Source organism: Rhinolophus ferrumequinum, chromosome 19 (genome assembly GCF_004115265.2).
Source record: "Rhinolophus ferrumequinum isolate MPI-CBG mRhiFer1 chromosome 19, mRhiFer1_v1.p, whole genome shotgun sequence".
In the NCBI taxonomy this organism is placed as follows: domain Eukaryota; kingdom Metazoa; phylum Chordata; class Mammalia; order Chiroptera; family Rhinolophidae; genus Rhinolophus; species Rhinolophus ferrumequinum.
In genome coordinates, this window is record NC_046302.1 from 1,269,757 (window position 1) to 1,295,530 (window position 25,774).

Below are 25,774 nucleotides of genomic sequence, written 5' to 3' on the forward strand. Positions count from 1 at the left end.
CCACGGTCGGGATTCGATTCCTACGAAGTAGTGGAGGCGGTGGGCGGGCAGGTAGGGAGCGTGCGTCCGAACGTCCCTGTGGGGAACGAGCAATCAGGGAAAGCTTCCAGAGCTGGGTTTTTAATTTTTAAAAAAAGAGAAAAAAAATAATTATGGATAATTTACATCATGGTTTAAATGGTGAAAGTACAGTGAAGAATCTCCCTCTCCCCTGTCCTCAGCCACTCTGTTCTCTCCAGAAGCAACCTGCCTCATACTGCCTCCAGGGATGTCCTGTGCGTATACAAGCCAGCACACATGCATTCCCAACATACATGAAAATTTTCAAACATAAGAGAAGTTGCAGGAATTGTACAGTAACCATCCGTAAACCTACTGCCTAGACACTATCCATTCGGCCCTTCATCCGCCCGTTTTAATCTTCTTTTATTCATTTCAAACTAAGTTGCAGACGTCAGTACACTACATCTCTAAATACTTTAGCATACATACAATTATGAGTTCAATATTTGTGGGTTTTCTTAAGGTTAAATTTATACACGGTGAATATACATAATCTTAAGGAGACCATTCCATGAGTTGTGACAAATGAAAACCGAACCCTATCAAGGATGTTACTGTCACCCCAGAAAGTTTCCATGCACCTCTTCTCAGTCAATCTCCAACACATTGGCGGCAACACTGTTCTGGTTTTTCTCACCATATACACCCTGTTGTGATTAGTTTCTTTCAATCTACTTTGGATAGTGAGATTCATGCTCTTGAGACTCATGCACACTGGTGTGTATCATAGTTTGTTCTTTCTGATTGCTAGGCATGAGGCCATTGTATGGGTGACTGCCATTTACTCATCCATTTACACGCTGATGGCCATTTGGACCGTTCCCACCGCTTAGGTATTTGAAAAAGTTGCGACGAACATTCCTGTACAAGTCTTTGTGTAGGCATATATTTTTATTTCTCTTGGGAAGGTATATCTTCAGTTTCATGAGAAATTGCTAGGTCTTTTCCCAATGAAATCTACCTTTTTATTTCCCCCATTTTAAAACACAAATAGTAGCATACACTGTTCTGCTTTTTGCCTTTTTATTTTTTCCTCAACAGTACGTCTTGGAGATTCTTCTAATTAAGCATATAAAGAAGGTTCTACCAGTTCCTTTCCATAGGAGGGAGGTGATATAAATTAGCCCGCTCCTTTCTGATGAGCAGTTAGATGTTTCTAGCCTCATTGAGCTGAGCTTTGCAAGATGAACAGGAGTTTGTCAGGAAAACAGACTGAGGGAAACTGGGGAACGGCCCGGAGGTGTGGTGGATGCCGCAGAACCCCTTATTACAGGGACATAACCTTTCTGAGGGCAGAAGCAGCTCCTGACCCATTTAGCCCCAGGGGCTCAATATGTATTGAAAAGAGTGGGTGGTTGTAGAAATGTGCTGGCAAAAGGCTCTGGGGTACAGTGATGTGGGAGTCCCAGAGGGGTTGGGGCAGGGGAGTGAGGTGGGCACTGCCACTAAGGGGTCACCCTAGGACTTTCCAGAACCGGGCAGTGATGGGTGTTGAAGTTCTTCGCATTGGAGCTTTTGCTGCTCCTCAAACGGTGTCACATACCCACCCCTACCCCCCCCCCCCGCCCTCATGTGAGGAAGCTCTTCCCTGCATTAACCCCTTGGGGTGTAGATGGAGGCTTACCCATCTTCCACACTGCACATGAGCTTCCCGAGGACTTTTTCCCCAGGGAATCGTGCCCAGGGCTTTCAGCAGGGGCAGGCTGGGGGAGGGGCATAGGGTGTGGGTGTCAGCAGGTGGCAGGACTGGAGCAGGGCCATCAGCTGAGGCTGGGGTTGCCCCCAAGCCAGAGCAGGTTTCCTGGAAGGACCCAGCCACAGGCAACATAAGGAGGCTCCCAGGAGAGGGTCACGTTTCCCTGAACACTTTTATTCTTTCCCCAACTAGGCCTCTAGCAGAGGTACCCGCAGGCAGGCCCAGCAGCCAAGCAGGAGCTTGGAGCAGGAAGAGGGCCTTGAGCTTTGTGTCCTGGCTCTGCGCTAAGTGGCTGTTTGACTTCTGGCCACTCATTTCTGCACCAGAAAAACCTGGGCAAGCAATTTCTTCCACAGGCCTGTGGCGACTGCGGGGTGGGGACGGTGGATGCGATCATGTGTAGGAAGTGGCTATCAGTGCCTGTCCCATGGGAAAAGTTGGATTACCCCCATTATGAGCAGAAGACAGTACACAGGTGGGAAGTGACGTGCAGAGGGGCCAGCCCGGCGTCACAGTGAGACAAGGCAGAGCCTGGTACCCAAACTACACACGTGGCTGCCTGAATGTGGGCTCCTTTGGCTCTGCCCCCAGGTGAGGCTGGCCTGGGCACAGGCACAGGGAGCAAGAGAAGGCACAATGCTGTCCTGGGGGCAGGAAGTTTTCCGAGTTTCTGGAGGTCCAAACAGAGCACTGCCTGTCTCGGCATTTCATAGTGCTTGCTGGCTTGCCACCGCCCCGTGTCTGAGCCCACTCCTCGGCCGGCAGGTGCAGACTGGCTGTACATCTTGTCCCGGTGTAATCTCAGAGCAAGATGCTGATGTGTGACTTCTGTAGGGCCAGGCCCCAACACCTGTGCGTCAAGTGTTTCCAGAGGGACATCCCGCCCTGGCCACCACCACCTCAGTGACCCATGATAAAAGGTGGGCAGGACCTTCCTCCTTAGCTAGGCTCCAGCCTCAGTGCATCCATTGTGGGTCACTGAGGAAGCGTCAGGCAGGGGATGGATGGTGGCAGAGGGCGTGGGGTGAGGACTTGTTCGGTACAAGCATGTCAGCTTTGAAATCTGGGTGTGGGAAGTCTTTTTTCTCACTTTACCCTGGAAACAGTGTCATTTAGCTCCGAATGCAAACTGTTGGAAGACTTTTCTGCATGACATATTCTAGGGGAGCAGTCACCAGGCCCACCACTGCTGTCTTTATGAAGCTGTGGTCCAGGATGGACTGGAGACCCTCCCGGCTTACCTACAGGTTTGGCCAAGGCCAGCCTCACAATCAGTGACTGGACGTGTACTAATGTTTGTTGTCGCAGCCAAGGGCAACATTGCCCCTTGGACTAGAAGGGCTGGGAGGTGTGGAGCCATAGGCTCCTGCAAGGAAGACACTGCAACTCACAAGACAGACGGTGGCCTACTCCTGTGGTCCTGGGAGGCGCTCAAGCAGCCTGCACACCACTCAGCACCAGGGCTTCTGCTCAGTCACCTGTATTTCAAATTACCAAAAACCCGAGCATGCGGTGGGCACTATCACCATAAGGAAGTTTTCTAGGCAAAATGTCTTTCTGGGGAGGAACTTCCATCTAGGTGAGACCTTGGGCACCCTGTGCAAAATCAGGACCCGACCAAGCCTCAGGTGTCTTCTCTCACTGGCCGCCTTGTAAATTAAAGGGAATTGAAAACAAAAAGAACATGACCAAATGGCTTGTAAAAAGTTGGCTTTATTTGTCACTTTTTCACCTTATCTCAGTTATGCCACTTCCCTGTCCACAGTGACACTCCCTGGAAGCTAGGATCAGCCCCACCCACCGTGCTGATTAACCAGAGCCTGAGCCTAAGCCTTGCAGAGCCCCACTGATGATTACAGGCTGCAGGCAGGGCTGCAGGGCTCCTGCCACAAGGCTCAGCACCCTCTAGCCCATAGCTTGTGAGCCTCGGGACTGCTGCCCTGTCTGCCAGCGGCCATAGCAGTCCTATAAGGTTGGGCTGAGCAGACAGGGTTGGGAAGAGGCATCAGGTCTCTGCTCAGGACTGGGGCTGACAAGGCCACGTGTGATATGGCGGTGTGGTAACGCCCTGGACTGGGGGTGACAGACCCGCCAGGCCCATCCTGGCTCTTCTGCGGCTAACTTGCCAGGTGGTTTTAAGCAAGTTGCTTCTTGTTCCTTGGTTGGTCTATTTTCTGGTTAGCACTGCCAGTAAGGACTTCTAGGAGCCCTCCTGACTCAGGTGTCAAGTTTGAAACCTCTACTGAATAATGACCATGGCTCTGGGCTTCAGAGGCCACTGTGTGCCTGCTGCTGGTGGGACATCTCCCTCCATATGGCTGCAGAGACCCCTAGTATTCCCTTCTTAGAACTGGGGTGTCCTCCAGTGAGAACCCCTCAGGCTTGCAGTGCCTGACTCTGCTGTCCCTGCTGCCAAGCACTGCCAGGCGCCTGTCCCAAGAAGCACTTTTCTAAAGGCCTTAGAAAGGGTCCAATTCCTAAGATCTTAGTCACCTGTTTTTGCGAAAAGAACTTATTTTACACATAATTATGAGTCTTTTAATATCAAACATTGGAGCAACTTACCAAAAACACAAGCTCTCTGACCCTGACTGCAGGAGATCGGTGGCATCTTGTCATTTACCTTATTTGCATTTGGTCTTAAGCACAATGAAAGAGTTCTGAAAATACAAGTGGGAAGTGTTCAGCCTAGAGGGTAGTGGTGGCCTGTGAACACCAAGTAAGTTGATGTCTTTCCACGTCTGAGTGCCTGCCACAGTGTCTCCACTTGCTAGCACCAAGTGGGGAGTGGAAGAACCAAGAGGGGCCAAGTCCAGTGACAACTGGAAGAACTAGAGAGAAAGACATAACTCCAGGGGTCCTCCACACAATGTTTACCTAGCTTGGCCAGGCGCAACTCTAAAGTTGACGGATCCCGACCTTACATGCAGAAAAAGGAACTGATGGCCCAAGAGTATCTTGCTGGGAAATTCATCCCTTTCCTTTGGATGCTCTGTCCTAAAAAAAAAACTGCTTTTAAAAGGGAAGACAATTGTGTCTTCCAGAGAACAAGTTTTAAGCATATGTTCCTACCCGACCGTGAGGGAACATGCTAGTGAATCACCCACATCCATCAGAAAACACATGGTGTGTTGCCAGCCTCACATCTTGCTGCCACAATGAAATGCAGTCCTTTCAACAATGTTTGTGCTTCTAACCAACGAGACATTCCCTTGTAGGTGAACAGCTGGGACCACCGCAGCCGCCTATGGCACTGAGAAGGTACAAAGGTTAAAACAAAAGTTACATGGACACACGGGGAGTCATTTATCCTCCCAGCCTCTGGCCATCAGCTGAATAAAACCTCATTTCTATAGGTCTTTAGCCAATGCCAGAATAAAAAGCAAAATCTCAAATTGGAAATTTCTAGCACTTTACAAAGTGGAATGAAAGAATAAGAAATTCAAAAAAAAAGTAAACAAAATTCCATATACCACAGCAGCACCCCTGTGATGAATTCGTTGTTCCCTTTCCTTGGCAATTCCAGAGCATGTCTCCTCTTCCTAGTCCAGGAGAGACATGGCTCAGAAGAGAAGGGCCCCCATGCTGCCGACTTCACTCTGCTCCTTTACAAAGATTTCAAAGTACTGGTAGATAATTGTGACTGCGAGCAGGATCCCGGTTCCAGACCCAATGGCACCCAGGAAGTCAGCCAGGACGGAGAGGGCCCCGATGCACAGCCCCCCAAAGGCAGCGGCAGTGGGAATGTACCTGGGGAGTGGGAGATGGGTCAGCAACATGCCACCATGCAGATCCTTCCATCCTGGCCTGCCCCTGACTCAGGCTACGATTGAGGAACCTAACTCCTTTAGAGATCACGATCTTCTTTAAACTTCACCTACTCACACATCTTAATGGTCTAGACTAGGGCTGCTGTCCAATTAAGTGACTACACAAACCACACATGGTTGATGAAATGTGACTAGTCCAAGTTGAGATATTAAAGATAGCACACGAGATTTTGAAGACAAGAACATAAACTAGTTCATAAATTTTCTTACACTAATTACACATTTTTACTCTTTTAATGTGGCTACTAGTCAGATGTAGCTTGCACTGTATTTCTCCTGAACAGTGTGCTGTAAAGCTAGAGGCTTTGGAGGATTCTTAGTAGGAGAATGAACGAAATTGCCTATTGCCCCTGCTAGGGATCGGAAAACAATCTGAAAGTTGCACTGCTGATTTTCTTGTGGACACAGGGACCTTTTCTATCCTGTAACCAAGGATAAGATTTAATGAACCAGAAATCCCTAAGCCCTGTCAGGATGCTTGATGTGTGAGAAAACCACAAACATAAGAAAACCCCCGGGACCTAGGGCCAGCACTCACCGATTGAGTTCATGGACCATGGAAGTTTCTCTGTGGCCCCTCATCACCATCTGCTGCTCCTTCAGCTGCTTTGCAACCTGTGTGATGCCGAGGAAACAATGTGCAATTTTAAGTTTGAAATTGAAATCTAGGTAGACATTTCATGGTGGCACTAAACACTCACAGGTTTCCTTCTTTAGCACCCTAACAATACTTGTGTAGATAATTTTAAAACTGCTGCCTGGCCCTCCTCATGAGAAAGTCTAGTTTTAGTTTGGGCTCCAGCTCCCCAGGTGAGCACTAATACCACTACGACTTTCTTAGGAAGAGATGACAAGTTGAGCCCCCTCATACCAGTGACAGGTGAGAGCTACTGTTTCTTGGTTTAATTAATTTGTAACTTATACTTACATCTTTGGCAGAGGAGCCTGAGACCTCGATCCATGTTTTGGAAAAGAATGCACATGAGCCCAGCATGAACACTATGTACACAATGGCATGGACAGGGTCTTCTAACACGGAGCCAAAAGATTCTGGAGGGGACAGGTAATAGCAAAGGCCACCAACTGGATAAGCACGTGCTGGACCCCCGGAAGACGTATCCTGGGAAGATACACAGAAAGCCTATGAGTGCTGTTTTATTATACCTTGGCAACAGGGAAAAAGTAGTTCTGAGCAGATGAAAAGGAATACAATGTTGCTCAGGTGTCTGCAGTTTTCTTACTGAAATGAAAATTTTATGTGCTGAATTTGTAAAAGGCACAATTAGAAAATATCGTTGGGTAAAATGTTTGGTCATGAGCGAGACACATGGATGCACAAACTAGTCACAGTATTACAAGCGAGTTTTTTCAAGCAGTCATACTTACAGACCAGGTGCCCAGCAGGCTGACCAGCAGGTTGCCACTGAAGCGGGCTGACAACATCTGGGAGATGACATACAGGTTGGACACCAGGGCGGACTGCAGGATGATGGGGATGTTGGAGGTGTAGAAGAGCTTGATAGGGTAGGTGTTGTACTGGCCTCGGTAACGGGCTGACTTGATGGGCAGGTCCACTCGGAAGCCCTGAGAAGCCAAACAAAGTAGAGCGCCCTCCATGCCTCATTCCAGCCCCTGCACAGACACAGCCCAGCTGGGGACAGCCTGAGTTATGTTGGTTCCAGGGCTCCCATGCCACTTCCTGACCCAACACTGCACTTGGGAGCACATACACAGAGGGTTCCCAGAAAGGAAGGCTTAAAATAGCACCAAAACCCAGCACATTGGAACAATCCCGTTTTTGTCAAATAACAAAGTCTACCACATTATATCTGCATCAATGTGGAGTATACAGAAAAGCCTGAAGGGCACATGTCCAGGTAAGTCCTCACGGTGTTTCTCACTGGTGGTGACCTCTCCTGTGCTGTTACAATGGCCCCAAGACAAGGCTACCTCACATCCCAGAGCAGCCCTTTATAATGCTTTAAATCATAAATAGAAAAGCTAAGCTTTTCTATGAATATAGACTCCCCCTCGGAAACCCTTGGGGAATAGAAAGGTTTTCTTTTATATTATTTTTTTTATAAACTCCCAGTGCCTAGAACAGGACTCAAAATATAGAAGATTTAAAATAAATTTTAATGATCTAACCACAAATACCTACCAAGCCCCTTAAGAGTTAGCTTATTATTAAATTGGGCATCTGACTAAAAGTCTCAGCTGAAGCAACAGACCTCTCTGGTCCTCAGAAAAAGCATCTGGCTGGTATAAATACCTTTTCACAAGCACTAAACTATCTTTTCTACTGCTATCCCTTCTTTTCAATAAATACAAGAATACAAAGTGGCCAATGAAAAAATACAAAGATTAATCCAACTGCAGAAAAGCAACTGGCAGCTCAGGTCTCTTACTCAGAAGAAACTGACACAGACTAATAATTTGAAAGATAAGAGCTCTCAAGAGGAAGGACCTTTTCCAAGATGATGACACTACTCACAAATAGTCGATAAACTTTGGGTAAGATGGCGATAAGGTTTACAGCTTGATGACTTTTTACTTCTTTTGAATTAAGAACTTAAAGATGTTATTTTCTTTATCTGCTGATAGGCCCAACCCAAAGAAGCATAATTTCAGAAATGTTACATCTACCTCAGTTTTTTTTAGTTCAGGCAGGTCCCTGACTGAATCAATGGAACACACTTATCTAGTTGACATGGAAACTTGCTCCTTTCAAATGCCAAGCCACCACTTCACTACGATACGCTGACGTACACCACCCTGGGGTTTGAGTGGGAGCACACCCACCGAGGCATCCTGACACTTACACGCAGACCATGAGAACGGGCGGTGGTTCTGAACGCACCTGGAAGTAGATGACCACTGCGAAGACAAAGATGGTGGCGATGAGATTCATGAGGTTGGGGAGGTTCTGGCGGTAGAAGGCTTCCCGAAGGGCTCGGACCTTGTCAGTGCGTGTGGCCAGCAGGTGAAACAGTGCAATGATAGCACCTTCAAATTCCATCCCTGTCAGTGAAGGAGGGGACACATGAGGTAAAGAAACAAACAGCTTCCTAGTGGCCAAAAGACAGAGGGACATAGAATTAGTTTTATGATTTACAGTGCCTACCCTGTAACCACAATGACAGTGGCATTTTCTCTTCCCTCATTTCTATTTCTCCCACAGAAATAGAAATGGGCTATTTTACCTTTTTGAATTAATCATCTCATTTTGTTGGCATGTGAGTCAATGGCCACCAGATGTGTGGAATGATGATTAATTAGAAAATCATAAAAGCTGGATCTGCTTAACTCCAGCTGAAGAGGTCCTACAACTGAAGAGCAGGCTCAGAGCTGTCCAATCCACTTCCCTGGAAAACCCCAGGCAGTAGAGCATCCCCAGCTCTGAAATGCAGGTCTCCTCTGACAAGGCAGAGCTTTGACTTCTCTGCTCTCACACTGATGATCAAGCACACAGGACAACAGGCACGCCCACCTCATAGAGTATACACCCCACCGTGCTGAAGAGAAATCACAGGAAAACACAGACATGGACTGAAGAAATCAAGAGCAAGAATGGGTACCTGACCTGAGGATTAGGCAGCAGAGGGACAAGTGGGAAAAAGCTGGGGAGCATAGGAAATTAGTAATGACTAGAAATCTTATAATTTTCAAGAAATTTACCGAAGTTAAAAAACATCAAAACAAAACCCCAGCTAAAGTAATAAACAGGAGCACTGTATTACGGTGTAACCGTTGCTGTTCAGGACAGCATTAACTTTTCTACAACGAAAGTCTGGCCTCAGGCAGAGAGCCACTCCTACATCCAGAGCTGTGCTCTGTGGGCAAGTGGGGGGTCATGCTGTTTCTAACACGTGATGGTGGAATGACTTACTGCTTCTCCCTCTAGCTCTTCCCAGACTATTCAGAGATAACAGGCGTCACTCTTCATCTCTTTTGAAGCCCCCGGGATGGGGCTCCTGTGGAAGCTCTCTGTCCTAACTGCCAGTGTTTTCTCCTTTCATTCAGGTGACAGCATTGGCCTGTCTAACCAATGTGCAGAATTCAGGGATCTTAAAGCTGGAGCCAAGACAAGCTTTACTTCAGAGGATGACACCCAAGTTGCCAAGGAAGGAAGAAGGAACTTGTTCACGCTCTGCCCATTCTCAACACTCCCCCCATTACCTCTTTGATCTCAGCTCCGACTATTCTCTCCCTTGTTCATTCTGTTGCATCCACACAGCTGACCTCGAACACACCGGGTACATTCCCACCTCAGAGCCCTGTACCTGGGTTCCTCCCAAATGGAACATTCCTCCCCAAGTCATAGGGCTTCTCCCCCTTTTAGGACTTTGATTACCCAGACTAACCTTGTGACAACACTCCTGGCATTCCTATATTCCTCTGCCTAACTTTCCTCAGTACCTGCAGTAACAGCTGACATACAGGTAACACACGGTTTACTTGCTTTGTATTCCCGGTGCCTATCTAGAAGAGTGTCTGGCCCTCAATAGGCACCTGATAAATATTTCTCGAATGAAAGGCATACCAGGGTTAGGCTCTAGTTTTCCTAATTTTTAACATAATTATTTCTTGACTTCATTACCTACTGAATCTCTGGGAAGCAAGACAGGGTTTCTACTTCAGGGGCAAAAGCTGTTTTGTAGCCACACTGTCCCTGATAATCCTGTTTTGGGTTGTTCCCACTTGTCCAGGGAAGAAACAATGGCTATACTCCCAGACGCAAGAGGGTCTTGGTCAATAAGGATTTCTATGTCACCAAGCCAAGTCACAGGTGAGTTCCAGATGTGGATGCCATGCTGCTTTCCTAGCCCTGTGACCCTTGTGACCTCTGCCCTTCTCCAGGGCCCAGTCCTCGTGCCCCTACTCTTCTCCCTTTCTCTTCACTCCTCAGCAAGCATGGTGGTCTTGCAGCCTTGCTCACTACCCATATGCACGTGGCACCTTCCCTCCAGCCAGTTCTCAAACATTGCCAGTTGACATCGTGACACTTTTAAAGCCAAAAACAAACTCCCCTTTGCTGTCAATTTCCATCACCCTTGAAAATACACCTTTTGTCCTGTCTCTTACGTTCTTTTCTCCTAATGCCCTCATTCAATGCTTTCCTTGTGATAGGCTGGCTTGTCCTAGCTAAGAGACTGAACGGTTACCCAAGCTGCATTCTGTCATCCAGTCCAGTATGGGGTGATCCTCCAGATTTGGGCTGCCATCGTTTCACTGGCCTGCTCCTGAATGGAAGGTGGCTGCTTGGCTCCACTCTGGTATCACGTCCGCGTAATTCAGGATGTCACCAGGCCAGTTACAGTATGGTCTTGCCATACACCTGAACTCCTGTCCTTTATCCTCCTACTTTTCACATCCATCCCTGAAAAGTCCTGTCTTTTGTTTTTGTCTCCCCATTTGCCTTGGATTTCTTACAGTTCCAAAAAGTGCCCAGGAAGGAATCAAATCTCATTTTGCCCACCCTTCTCTGACATCCCCTACCTCAAGCTACGCTCTTTGCTTTGTAATCTGTTGGGCACATGTGGCCTTCATGTGCCCAGGGACTTGGTTTCCAGCATTCAATTAAAAGAAAACACTCAAATGTGTATACATACTTATTTCTCACAGGACTTTTACAAGTAAATACCATATCTAGTGATGAATGCCGACTGCCTTTCCTAGTAAGTCACACTTCCCTATATGTCTGGAAATTATTAAAAACATCCTCAATAATAAGATGTCCTTGGCACTCGTGGGTATAGCATAGGATACTAACATTTGATAGGCATCCACTATGGGCCAAGCATCCATCATGTTTTTTCATGTTATTTCTCATTTCATCCTGGCAACCAAGGCTCAGTCAGAGCAGAAGGATTTACCCAAAGCCACTTATGAGGTCTGACAATTAAGTTCGCGAACTTGTTGCAATGATGTTGCTAACCTTTTTTGGATATGAGAGGGATTCTTCATTATGAATTTGTGCCAACTGGACAAACAGTTAACCAAGTTTACTATTTGGAACTGCTGAAAAGCCTGCATGAAAAAGTTAGACGACCTGAACTTTTCTCCAATTCATGGATCTTGCATCGCAACAATGCACCAGCTCACAGGGCACTGTCTGTGAGGGAGTTTTTAGCCAGTAAACAAATAACTGTATTGGAACACCCTCCCTGCTCACCTGATCTGGACCCCAATAACTTCTTTCTTTACCCGAACATAAAGGAAATATTGAAAAGAAGCCATTTTGATGACAGTCAGGATATCAAGGTAATACGATGACAGCTCTAATGGCCATTCCGGAAAACAGAGTTCCAAAATTGCTTTGAAGGGTGGACTAGGCACTGGCATTGGTGCATAGCTTCCCAAGGGGAGTACTTCGAAGGTGATCATAGTAATATTCAGCAATGAGGTGTGTAGCACTTTTCTAAGATGAGTTCGCAAACTTAATTGTTTGACCTCGTAGGTACTACTAATAGGAACAGCCAGGATGTGAACTCCAAGTTCAGGCCTCTTTCACAAAGTTGCCCCTTGCATGACCAAGTATATTGGTTCAGTGATTTCATTTTTAGAAACATATTCATTGACAGCAATTGCTAAAATATGTAAAGATGAAAATATGAGGCTGCTCACTGATCATCTGTTGTAATATGCAAATTATGTATCATTATGAGAAGCCTATCTGTTTAAAAAAATTTTGCAGACGCACAGAAAAATCAGAAGTAGTATATCTAAAATGGAGGTGATTTTTCCTTGGAATGGGGCAACTTTTGTCTCCTGCTTTGTATCTGTATCTGTTAGTACTTTGTACTAACAGAAAAGCCCAGGGTCCTTACCTCGGCCAGTGTTGACAGTGGTGGGGCTGAAGGCCTTCCACACGATGGTCTCACAGATGTTAGTGGCAATGAAGAGGGAGATGCCGGAGCCCAGGCCGTACCCTTTTTGCAAAAGTTCATCCAAAAGTAGGACAATTAAGCCAGCAACAAAGAGCTGTAAAAATTTAAAAAATGAAAGAAACTCAAATAGACTGCATTCCTGTTCCCCACAGGCGTGGCTCTGTCCTTCCTCAGTAAGAGGCTTCTCTGATATAAATGCTAAAGGCTGAATAGACAGTGGACTGCAGAGCCTTCCTCTGGTGAGTTTAGAAGGGCCAACACAGGCACTTTGGCTCCTTCTTAGTAAAAGCTTCTTTTATGCATGGTTCAGGTTTGTTATTTGGGAAGTATAAGCCAGGGGGAATGTTAGCATAACAATTACCTGAATGGTGATTAACAGGCAGATTCCAGCTCCCATTTCAGAAGGGTCCCCGTACATTCCCGTCATCACATACACAATAGACTGGCCAATGGTAATGATCATTCCAAATACTAGAAATCAAAAGATAACTGTTCTCCAAGTGGGACTTTCCACAGTCATAGAGCAAACAGCTACTGAACATCTACTCTGTACCAGGCAGCAGGAAGAACAAAGATAAAGAATACTGATACTGCCTCCCAGGAGCTCGGTCCAAGAAACACCCAACAGTCACGTCATCAAAGTACACTATCACTCAAATGCGTGTTTAACAGAAGCAGGTGAGTTCCTTAATTTCACCTTCTCCTAAATTCATTTTCCTTTCAGTGACGAGAGGAGGAAAAGAGTTCGGACATGACAAATCTGGTTCTCATGGAAGGGAAGGGTGCAAAATATACTGAAGACAGCATCCCGAGGTACACAATTTGGTAATGTCGCCAACCTACAGCACCCAAATTTGGGTCAGATTGCTTGGGTTTTGGAGAGCTCCTGGGTTGAACTACTCCTGGGCCACCTCTACAAGCCTATCACCCAGGTCTAAGTCCAGAACACAGATGATTAACTCTGGGATAAAGCGACCCCTTCCCAGTTTGCATGTAATGTGTTTTCTTTAAGGAAAACCCCCACAATGTTACCAATTTAGTCACTTGTCCCATTTCCTCTGTCACAAAGCTCTCTTGGCCAAACAGATTTCCTTTTTGTGGCCAAACAGATTTCATGTCTTATATCGTTATACTTCATTGTTAGGTTCAATGGAATCGACACATTTTTACTGGTTCCACAATACTAGATGAATCTCTAAGTATGGGTTTGGCTTCAAGTTCTGCTTTTCTGGTTCATTTGTCAATACAGATTAGTTTGTGAAAATTTTACTCCCAAGTGCCCATCAAATGTAGTCCCTATTTGACTTTTATAAAACTGCTCAACGACACTGAATTCTTAAGGCAGAAAATCAGAAATCATTTTGATGATTAGTCATTGTTACTAGTGACACTTATTACTTGCTATGAGGCAAATATCCTCATTTTTACAGATGAAGGAACTGACATGTAAGACCTGTCATCTAACTTTGTTCAAAGTCACAGTGCTAGTAAATAGTAGTGCTGGGTTGAGAGGATCACCTTTCCCCTAAGTTGAATCCTTTTAAACTCCCAGAAGAAAAACAACACCTGTCATATACCTATTATGTGCCAGGCACTGAGAGATGTTTTACAAATGTTATTCCATTGAGTTCTTACGACTGCTCTTCAAGCCCTGCTCCTTCCACTCAATCATACAGCCTCGGGGGCACTGGACATCCTCCCCCCTACCCTTCCAGTCTATCAAAGTGCCTTGCACCATGACTGTCCCGGGAGTGCTTTCTTGTCCCGGAAGTGCTTTCTTGTTAACACAAGCCACAGAGCACCCGCAGGATTGGTGGGCTAAGGAAGTTACACTGTACAAAGAAAAAACTGTTTTGATACCCCAAATTTTATAGCAAATTCAAATTCTCTCAACTATAGACATCTCAACATTATTCAAAATCTCACTTACACTTTTGGGCTCCATTGAAAAGGGCTCGGTCTTTTGGGGTATCACCAACTTCAATTATTTTGGCGCCAGCCAAGAGCTGCATGATGAGGCCAGAGGTAACAATGGGAGAGATACCAAGCTCCATCAATGTGCCTGAGGACAGGGGAGGCAGAACACAGCCAATATTAGCTTGGAAAAGCCTATATTAATAAGAAAGTGAATGAGCAAAATATGACTGTGTACCCCTTATACAAATTCAGTATGCTTCAGTTTGCTTCAGTTAAATCCTTCAGCATTTAACTTAGAGGATAACCCCAAAATATCAACAATTAGAGTATAATTCAATTCATTCTGTCAGTCTGCCAAGCAACATCTTATTCTGTTTTGGAAGTCACATGGCGTTTAAACAGATCACTACATTTAAATTCACCATAAACAGATTCATTGTGGTTTCACAGAGATAAGAAGGGTTCGTCTTTTCATCAGTTAATAAAAAGGGATAACATTCAAATAATTTCCAGAGTCTGAAAAGGAAGCCCGTACAATTGTATCTGGTTGTGAATAAATGTCTACTTCCATTACGCTAAAATGAGCTATACTTCCAACTGTTTGGGAACTTAACTTGAACTATATTTAGAAAAATGATTTAATCAAAAGCAGTACTGACAAACATTCACAATCCCACCCCCCCAGCCTTAGGTAACTGGGTAGAGTATACAAAACACTGTTACATATATTTTTGACACATATATGTAACCTATAGATATGAAAAAGATGCAGCTGAGAAATAAATTACATATTCTAAAGAAGGTTATAAAGACACAAGAAAAATAGGCAGAAATATCATTTCAGTTGTTTAAAAAGCATTCTAGTTTTCACACTTTTTAAATTCTCTACGACACAGACTAATCTTGCTATTACAGGTTTTATACTGCACTCGTATGCAATTCTGAATATGATGATACGCTTCAGCACTGGCTTCAGCACTGAATTCGGCATTTACTAAGCTACTCAGCACAGCACACTAACATTCTTCCCAAGCACTTTCTGAACTCCACATAAAACCTGAGCCTGTGATTTAACTTAAGGAGGTCAGTCTAGCCCACATTGTACAGAAAGAGGCACAGAGAGCCACAGTTCTACCTCTGTTAGAGGCTAGGATCACTCTTATCCAATAGAAAGGGTCAGCAGAATCTGAAGACATAATACCAAACAGGGGGATCTGGAAACAAACAAAAAGAGGGTCAGCACATTTGTCTCCAGCTCTCTCTGACCACCCCCTCCCCCCACTTCGATACTAGAACAGGAAACCTGGGCTTACCTGGCAGCATACCAAGAAAATAAAGAGGGTGATAGCAGTCCACAACACTTTCTCCTTAAACTGAATCTACAGAAGAGAATGAATTAAGGCAAGTTATTTTCATAAGCAAATTACTAGAAATGGACTCAGATCAGACCCCTTTCTCTGTTCACCAGAGAAGTCTTGATCACTCCAAACCAGGTACTAAACGTAACTACTAAAAAACATGTACATACATTGCATGCTTTGTACAAGGCACATATGCAAAGACCTTCATAGGCATCATCTCATTTGATCCTTGCACTACACAGCACTATCTTTATTTTACAATGAGAAAACTGAGTCTCAGAAAGGCTAAGTAATTTGTCCGAAATTCCACAGTGAAGTGAGTCTGAGTCCAAAGCGTGTACTCTTAACCATTAGCATTAACAGTTCAGGATCAGATCCAAGATCAAAGAATGTTGCAATAGAAAGGGATTCCTAAACCAGGCATGCCCTTTCAACATATGAGCCATCACCATTCATTTGAAAGGCTTTTGTAACCGACCAAAATCTTATTCTGGAGTTAACTAATTTGGCATTCGTGATTGTTTAATACATAGTGTATTTTCTATGGATTAAGGGTAAAACAAAACAATATTGGGGGAAGGACAGGGAGAGTTGCAAATTTAACCCAATCTCTAACTACTAGGAGTATCTGTCTAACTTCAAGACTTTTCACATCTCTTCAGGTATGTAAGGACAAATTACACTCAAAATCATTTTATAAATGACTAATAAGTATCATTAGAAATGATTAGACACCCTGCTCAAGGCCCCTCTGGTACTACCGTGTTTCCCCAAAAATAACTCTGGGTCTTATATTAATTTTTGCTCCAAAAGACACATTAGGGCTTATGTTCAGGGGATGTCATCCTGAAAAATCATGCTAGGGCTTATTTTCCGGTTAGGTCTTATTTTCGGAAAACACGGTAAGCAGTAGAGTGGGAATTCTGGGTCTCCTGTCTCTAAAACTGAGTGTCTTCATTAGTACTTGCTGCCTACACTGAAAGAATGGCTTTAAAGGGCTTAAAAAACACAGCAATTATTGTGCAGACTGAGGATTTTGATGTGGAAATGCCTTGTGAGTGACAGTATTAAGTGAACAAAATTGTGTTCTTAAAATACTTTTTAATTTGAGGGGGAGAGAAGTCTAAGCCAGCACTAAGCCAGAATTCTGGCTCTCTGGTCAGAAGAGAAGTTGTAGTCTTCTGTCTATCACTTTAGGCCATGATAACATAAGTACACAAAGACAGCGCGAATTCCATGTTCAGATACTCCACGTGAAATTGAGTGAATTCAAAGAACGCTTCTTTCTTTTCAGAATGCTTCCTTTCCCACCTGTCATCACACCCCACCAAGGAATTAAAAGGAAGTCAAGGGAAGGCAACACAGCTTCAGGCTAACCAGTTACATGACAAGTTTGTACTGAAGTGATTCTTTATGGAAAAAAGAATGGACAATTTTTATAAGACTCCTCATTTGTTAATAACGAAGTCTCTCCTAGATGCTGCCAAGTTCAACAGTGAAACATCAAGGGGTGTTTAACATCCAAGTCTTGTCTACTCTACCTCTTAAACAGCCCCAAAATCCATTCTCCTCTCCTAGCCCACTCCCATAGTTTACCCTCTATTGCAAAACCCTGGAAACCACTCCATTCCTTTACCCTACTTCCAAAGCAATTTTCTAATCTGTCTGGCTTCTATTGCTCCCCACTTATCTTTTACGTTCTGTCAATACTGAAGTATATCTAACACCTTCCAACCTGCTTGTCTAGTTTTCCTTTGCATTTTATATATTCCTTATGCCTGGAATTCTCTTCCCTCACTTCAAGAAAACCACTCTTCCTTCAAAACCACCATCAGACATCACATCTTCCAGAGTTAATCCCTTCTAAAGCCACTGCTATACATTGCACATATTTTCACTGCTCCATCTATCACATTTAAGCTACAAGGCCAAGGTCACACAGCTATTAAGACTGTGTAAAGGGTGGATCCCAGGCTTGCCAGCCTCCAGAGCCATGCCCTTTCTACTATGCTGGGGGTGAGGGGTGAGGAAGAACTTTAAATATTAGCCCATCAAAGGCAGTACATATGTGGAACAATTATACAAAACAGTTTTAAGCAAAAACAAATAAACAAACAAATAAATAAAAACGAGACTCTTAGAACCCAAGTGTCCATGTTGATGTCAAGTACACATATACATATGTGAATGCATGAACAATAGTCTGAAAAGAATCTGAAGACAAATATATATATATATATATATATATATATATATATTACTATTCACTTTTAAGAACCCAATGAAACTTTTCTTCATTGTCTAATAGCTTTACTTACATTGGCAACTACATCTTGGCCTATAGTTCATAGCAGTGGAAATTGCAACAAAGATTCATTTTAAGTCTACATTTCTATTTTTCCACGTTTTTACTTGCCCACTGTAAAAAGCAAGGTTCACAAAATGCCTGTACTCTCTGTTAATGTGACAGCCCACATAAAAGGTAGAAACTCACTTGTACAGAATACTCATTTGCTCTTAGCTCCTTTAAGTAAATGGCTTCAAAGAGCATCTCCTAGAAAAATTTCCAACCCATGAATTGGTTCTGTTGGAGGTGAAGAGGGAAGGGTAGCTCAACCTGAGTATGGTAACTGAGGCTTTTGAGGCCTTACCCATTCACTGCCAGGATCAATTTCTGGGACAGGGAAAAACCCAAGACTTTGTTCACTGGAGCAACATCCACAAAAGATGCTCCGAGTAAAGCACGATGATTTCAGTGGAAATTCCCACAACCAGGTCACCTTTTGACAAAGCTCAGGAGTACACCCAACTACACTCCAGGGAGAAGAGAAGAGAGAGTGAGTTTCCATTTGGCGTGTTGAAGCCATTTTTAATTATACTGTAAACTTCAAGCACCCCGAGTTTCACGAAGCCTCCTTTGATGGCGATTTCAGGAACTTACCTTTCTCTCTGGCTTCTGAATTTCCGGCAGGATGACACAGAAGGGCTTGATGACTTCCAGAAATTTAACTTTGATGGGAGAGACAAAAGAAGAGTTAGGACTTGAAGAAACCTTCCGTGCTACCTGGAGAAGGCTTCCGCCCAGGACGGGTAGGGGCAGGCCGAGCACAGGGACACGCGGTGTCCCCGAGGAGGACCTGGGACCCGGGCAGGCTTGGTAGACGAGCGCCGGCCCGGACCGGTGAGGGGAAGAGGGATCTGATCCATCCCGGAGAAGACGGGGCTGCCCCGAGGGACTCACTCGCCATGGTGGCGGCTGCTCCGGCTCTGGATTCCGCTTAGGCTCCGCTCCGCTCCGCGTGAGGCGACGCTGCCCGCACCCGTGCCTGCTCCTGGGTGCAGCACCTCCGCCGAGGGACACGTCAGTGTTAGCACTGGGATGGGCGGCGCAGCGCGGGGCGGGGCGGGGCCGGGAAAGAACCTCAGGCCTCTTCCGCTTCCTGCCACGCGCTGTAAGCTAGCCGCCGCGCGGCCTCCGCGGAGACCACAACTCCCGGCATGCTGCGGGACTCCGGGGGGCCTGTTGGGAAGAGGGTGTTTAGCCGCGGGGGAAGGGGCGGCGCGGGGCATGCCGGGACTGGGAGCGTACTACTGAGCTGACTCGGCAATGCAGGAGAGTGCGGGGAAGGTCGTGAATCGTGTATGGAGACAGGCGGTGTTAGCTGGTGGAGAAACTGAAGCAAATGACGCCGCCTGCGCCCTGGGGTCTGGGAGCGAGGCTGAGTGTCCCGGGTCACTTCCATGCCTTTCACAGCACTTTGTAACTCTTTGAATTAGTGAAGAAACTGTAAGCTCCTTTGAGCAGGCTTTCTCCCGGTGCCGACCACAGTGCCCAGCACCTAGTAGGCGCTCGCCTTGTGGGCTGAAACTGGGGGGCAACTGAGTCCGGGGCTCGTGCTTTCTGTGCTGCTCAGCCAATAGACGGACACAGGAATTGGGCTATAGGATAAGCGTTTATTGTCAGAGCATAGGTGATGTGAGAGGGCAGCAGGTTAACACCTCCAAAAACTGCCTTAACATTCTCAGACCAGCTTAGGGTATTGAGGGGAAAATTTGGGCATTCCTCCAGAGGCTCCATGATGGGTCTGGGGTTCTGCTTGGAGCCTTCCTTCTGTCAACGTGGTTCTGTGGTGTCAGCAACCCTGGGACTTTGGGAGTAGCCTGGAAAGAGTGCTAGACCATAGAGATTGTGATCAATAAGCCTAAGGGTATTAATCATCATAAGTTTCAGGGTCATTTCCTAAAACAGGGAACTGGGATGGGGCATTCCGAGCTCAAGCCGCAGGGGGACAACCTGTTACTAAACTACAAGTCTAGGAAAGGTGAGGCCGGGGACATTGCGAGGCCTCTACTACAGGGGTCCCAACTGGGCCCTGCTTCAGGTGCAACGGAACATCCTCATCTGTAGTCATTCAGCAAACCTGGAGGCCTGTCCTGGGCCCCAGAAATGACTCCTGCTGGATCCTGCCATCAGAGGATGAATGGGATGAGTGCATGGAGAGACAGACGGTAGGAAAAGAGCTGGGGCAGCTAAGGAAGTAGCCTGGCCCACTAGGGAATCCAGGAGTTGCTTTTGTGCCAAACCTAGACGGATTTCTGTGAGAAGAAATGAGGAAGGAGGGTGCTCCAGGTTGAGGAAACGTTACGAGGAAGACACAGTAGTGTGAATGAACAAGATCTATGGGGAAAGAAGTCCTGTTTGGGGAAAAGGCTATGTGAAGGAGAACAATAACGTTTAGGATTTGTGGGCGAAGGGAAGGTCAAGGGATGCTTGGATGGGGAGATTGAATTTATTTTTGATGCATCTACAATCAAAGGTAGCATGCAGTAAATAATCTAAACGAAAGAGACTTCATGCTGTGAGCGTTTAGAGGAGGGGGGCTTACTGACTGGGGATTGGGAAGATTTCATGGAGCTAAATCCTGACCTGTACTTGTAGAAGTTGGCGGTGCGTTTTGCAAATGTTGGTATGAGGTTTTTTTTGCAATAATAATTTAAGGATTGCTTTTTCTACTTCCCTCCCATTTCTAGTAGGTAGCCAAGATTTGTAAATCTTTCTCAAGATTTTGGTAGGATAGGAAATTTTTTTTTTTTTTTAACGTAAACCAGGGATGGAAAATTCAAATTACTACAGGAGGCAAGCAGATAACTTCAATCAGTAAAGTGGCCCAGGTGTGACATTATTTGATATCCATCAGCCAAACAAAAAAGTAAGTGTGGAGTACTCTTCCAGAGCTGCTTCTGAAATGCAGCCCCATCTTCCCATACTGGACTCACTGATAATCTGGAGTTTTGCCAGAAGCTAAAACTGGCAGCCCCTGGACTAAATTCAGCAGATAGACCACAGCTGATGTTTATGCACCCGGCACCATACTGATGGTGAAAATCCTCATGGTAAATAGTCTCATAGTAAAGGTGCTATGTGTTACAATACAAATTTTAATATAAACTCATTGGTTTATACTGACAGTTTTAGGATATAGTACCATAAAAAATGGGCCTCCTGTTGTAGCGACATCTGAGAAACATTGATGACATACTTTGGCCTGTGTCACTGAAGGAACTGTGGCTAACTTGCATGTGTTAACAAAACACTAATTGCTTTAGGAGACTTCCTAGCTTAAAATAATTTTGTTTGCACATTGTAATTTTTTAGAAAGTAGTAGCTGTGCGGTGTTTTTATATTTATACGTTTAAGATTATATTATAAAATATTAAAACAAATACGTAGACTGAAAAGACAAAAAAATCTGGATAATTTTTAATACTTTTAAATATAATAAACGTGAATCTTGTTAATTTGCAGAAGAAGGGATTATAGTAGTGAGTCCCAGCCTGCAGCTTGTTTTGATATTATGCAATAATCTGTATGAAATAAAAACTTGTATTAAATAGATTTTATTACATTAAATCTGTAGTTCTGGAATGAAAAATGACTTGATTTTTTTCGACCAGGAATTTGACTTACTGCTAGTGACAAATTTCAGCTGCAAATAGTGTTTAGTAGTTATGTGTTAAAAGATCAAAGTATATATGATGTATATTTCATCAGGATGCCGTTAAAACTTGTAGTTTGAGTGAAGAAAGTGTGTGATCATCAATGAGGAAGAAATTTAAAAGTTCCGTATATTAAACATTTGAAAATTTAAAACTCTCGGAAATGTTATCAAAGTGAGAATAAAAGCAAGCAAACATATTTAGAAGGTACTATTGGAATTTTTAGCACTATATTATTAAATATAATTGAGCATTTCCACAAAAATATTTACGAGAACTTCTAAGGAATAATATTGATATGGCATGGGTACTATGGACCCACTTGTTACAAAACATAGATGTAGCTATCACCATATATTTGATCCCCCTTACCCTCATCTCCCACCCCCCAGCCCCCTTACCCTCTGGTAACCACTAAATTACGTTCCCCAGATTAATTTTCAAAAACCCGTGGCCATCTTGTGGTTACTAATTGTTTTCTAATCCCCTCACCTTCAATAAATTAAAAAAAAAAGCATGCATAGGGGTTTCAATTTCTCCATATCCTCATCAAAACTTGTTATTTTCTAGTTTTTTTATAGTACCCATCATAATGGGTATGAGGTTGCTTTAGTTTTAAGATTGCTGTTTCTCTTTTCATTTTAATTGGTTGTATAATTATGTGAAATATAAAGTCAAATTTACGGAATACAATAATTTAAGAGAAGTTTCAAAAAAAAACAAAACCAAAAAAAACCAAAACAAAAACATAGATGTAACTAAATGAGAAAACAACTTTTTGGAAAACATACTCAAGGGAATACATTTTAAATCATCCTCAAAGATGCTTCATTTGTTTCACATAAAACTGTTTTAATAATTTGCTTAAAAAACAAATTTCAAGATTTTGAAAGTAATGGTTTTTGTTGATCTTATGGCACTTAGAACCACATTTAATACACTGTATTGAACTTTGCTACTTCATTGAATAATATTTCCATAAAAATGTCATTGGGATATTTTAGAACAATTTTTAAAAAGTCATTGGATTTTGTAAAAAAATGTACCAGTGTAATGCTTGAACGAATCTGGAGTTTCAGCCAGAAGTTTAGAAAAAATTTGGATGTTTTAATTTGGCACTACCAACTTTCTCCGAAAATAAGACCTAGCCAGACAATCAGCTCTAATGTGTCTTTTGGAGCAAATATTAATATAAGACCCAGTATTATATTTATTATATTATATTAATTATATTGTATTGTATTGTATTATATTTGTTATACCCGGTCTTATAGTAAAAGAAGAGCCGGTCTTATAATAATTTTTGCTCCAAAAGACGCATTAGAGCTGATTGTCCGTCTAGGTCGTTTTTCAGGGAAACACGATAAGCTATCAAATTTAATTAATTTTGGATAAAGCAATACAAGATCTAAGTTAAGTAATTCTCATATATATATGTTTTTTAATTTATTGGGGTGACAATTGTTAGTAAAATTACATAGATTTCAGGTGTACAATTCTGCATTACATCATCTATAAATCCCATTGTGTGTTCACCACCAGGAGTCAGTTCTCCTTCCATCACCATATATTTGATCCCCCTAACTCTCATCTCCCACCCTCCACCCCCCTTACCCTCTGGTAACCACTAAACTATTGTCTGTGTCTATGAGTTCTTGTTTCTCATTTGTTTGTCTTGTTCTTTTGTTGTTTTTGGTTTATGTACCACATATCAGTGAAATCATATGGTTCTCTGCTTTTTCTGTCTGACTTGTTTCGCTTAGCATTATACTCTCAAGATCCATCCATGTTGTCACAAATGTTCCTATATCATCTTTTCTTACCGCCGAATAATATTCCATTGTGTATATATACCACAACTTCTTTATCCATTCATCTATCGAGGGACATTTTGGTTGTTTCCACGTCTTGGCCACTGTAAACAAAGCTGCAATGAACATTGGAGCACACGTGTCTTTATGTGTAGATGTTTTCAGATTTTTTGGGTAGATACCCAGGAGAGGGATTGCTGGGTCATATGGTAATTCTATTCGTAATTTTTTGAGGAACCTCCACACTGCCTTCCATAACGGCTGCACCAGTCTGCATTCCCACCAACAGTGGATGAGGGTTCCTTTTTCTCCACAGCCTCTCCAACACTTGTTACTATTTGTCTTGTTGATGATAGCCATTCTGACTGGGGTGAGGTGATATCTCATTGTGGTTTTTATTTGCATTTCTCTGATGATTAGTGATGTTGAGCATTTTTTCATATGTCTATTGCCATTTGTATGTCTTCTTTGGAGAAATGTCTCTTCAAGTCCTCTGCCCATTTTTCAATTGGGTTGTTTGTTTTTTTGTTGTTGAGTTTCATGAGTTCCTTGTATATTTTGGATATTAGCCCCTTATTGGAGGGACCGTTTGCAAAACTCTTCTCCCATTCAGTTAGTTGCCTCTTTATTTTGTGGATGGTTTCTTTTGCTGTATAGAAGCTTTTAAGTTTCATATAGTCCCATTCGTTTATTTTAGCTTTTACTTCCCTTGCCTTTGGAGTCAAATTCATAAAATGCTCTTTGAACCCAAGGTCCATAAGTTTAGTACCTATGTTTTCTTCTATGCAGTTTATTGTCTCAGGTCTTATGCTTAAGTCTTTGATCCATTTTGAATTAATTTTGGTACATGGTGACAGATAGCAGTCCAGTTTCATTCTTTTGCACGTGGCTTTCCAATTATCCCAGCACCATTTATTGAAGAGGCTGTCTTTCCTCCATTGTATGTTTTTAGCTTCCTTGTCAAAAATTATCTGTCCATATTTATGTGGTTTTATTTCTGGGTTCTCAATTCTATTCCATTGGTCTATGTGTCTATTTTTCTTCCAATACCATGCTGTTTTGATTATTGTAGCCCTGTAGTACAAGCTAAAGTCAGGGAGTGTGATACCTCCAGTATGGTTCATTTTTCTTAAGATTGCTTTGGCTATTCGGGGTCTTTAGTGGTTCCAAACAAATCTGATGATTTTCTGTTCTATTTCTTTAAAAAATGCCATTGGGATTTTGATGGGGATTGCATTAAATCTGTATATTGCTTTGGGTAATATGGCCATTTTAACTATGTTGATTCTTCCAATCCATGAGCACGGAATGTCTTTCCATTTCTTTGTGTCTTCTTCAATTTCTTTCAAAAATGTCTTATAGTTTTCAGCATATAGGTCCTTCACATCCTGGGTTAAGTTTATTCCTAGGTATTTTATTCTTTTTGCTGCAATTGCAAAAGGAATTGTTTTTTCTATTTCTTTTTCTGAGATTTCATTTTTAGTATATAGGAATGCAATGGACTTTTGTACGTTGATTTTGTAGCCAGCAACTTTACTGTATTAGTTAATTGTTTCTAATAGCTTCTTGGTGGAATCTTTAGGGTTTTCTATATATAGCATCATGTCATCTGCAAAGAGTGATAATTTAACTTCTTCATTCCCAATGTGGATGCCTTTTATTTCTTTCTCTTGCCTGATTTCTCTGGCAAGGACTTCCAACACTATGATGAAAAGCAGAGGTGATAGGGGACAGCCCTGTCGTGTTCCTGAACATAGAGCAAAGGGCTTCAGTTTTTCACCATTAATTATGAGATTAGCTGAGGGCTTGTCATATATGGCCTTTATTATGTTAAGGTATTTTCCTTCTATACCTATTTCATTAAGTGTTTTAATCATAAATGGATGTTGTATCTTGTCAAATGCTTTTTCTGCATCACTTGATATAATCATATGATTTTTGTTATTTATTTTGTTTATATGATGTATCACATTGATGGATTTGTGGATATTGAACATTCCTTGTGCCCCGGGGATGAACCCCACTTGGTCGTGATGAATGATCTTTTTAATGCATTGTTGTATTCGATTTGCTAGAAATTTGTTTAGGATTTTTGCATCTGTGTTCATCAGAGATATTGATCGGTAGTTTTCTTTTTTTGTGTTATCCTTAGCAGGTTTTGGTATCAGGGTAATGTAGGCCTCATAAAATGAGTTAGTGAGTACTGTCT

At 43.3% G+C, this 25,774-nt stretch overlaps 1 protein-coding gene across 1 annotated transcript; it reads right to left on the bottom strand.

Annotated features, from left to right (window-relative positions):
- Nucleotides 1-3,456: 3,456 nt before the first annotated feature.
- On the bottom strand, nt 3,457-19,166 carry SEC61A1 (SEC61 translocon subunit alpha 1). The gene is made up of 12 exons (XM_033087159.1): nt 18,999-19,166; nt 18,699-18,766; nt 15,710-15,775; nt 15,532-15,610; nt 14,410-14,541; nt 12,841-12,950; nt 12,420-12,573; nt 8,450-8,610; nt 6,976-7,173; nt 6,518-6,709; nt 6,128-6,204; nt 3,457-5,509 (listed from the first exon to the last, which is right to left on the bottom strand). The coding sequence occupies exons 1-12, from the start codon at nt 19,003-19,005 to the stop codon at nt 5,323-5,325; spliced, it is 1,431 nt and encodes a 476-aa protein (XP_032943050.1). The 5' UTR covers nt 19,006-19,166; the 3' UTR covers nt 3,457-5,322.
- Nucleotides 19,167-25,774: the final 6,608 nt, after the last annotated feature.

Coding starts and splice junctions, on each gene's coding strand:
- SEC61A1 (XM_033087159.1), bottom strand. Junction 15,776..18,698: donor TTCAGAAGCCAGAGAGAAAG/GTAAGTTCCTGA, acceptor TCTCTTCTGTAG/ATTCAGTTTAAGGAGAAAGT. Junction 12,574..12,840: donor GCCTGTTAATCACCATTCAG/GTAATTGTTATG, acceptor AAATTTTTACAG/CTCTTTGTTGCTGGCTTAAT.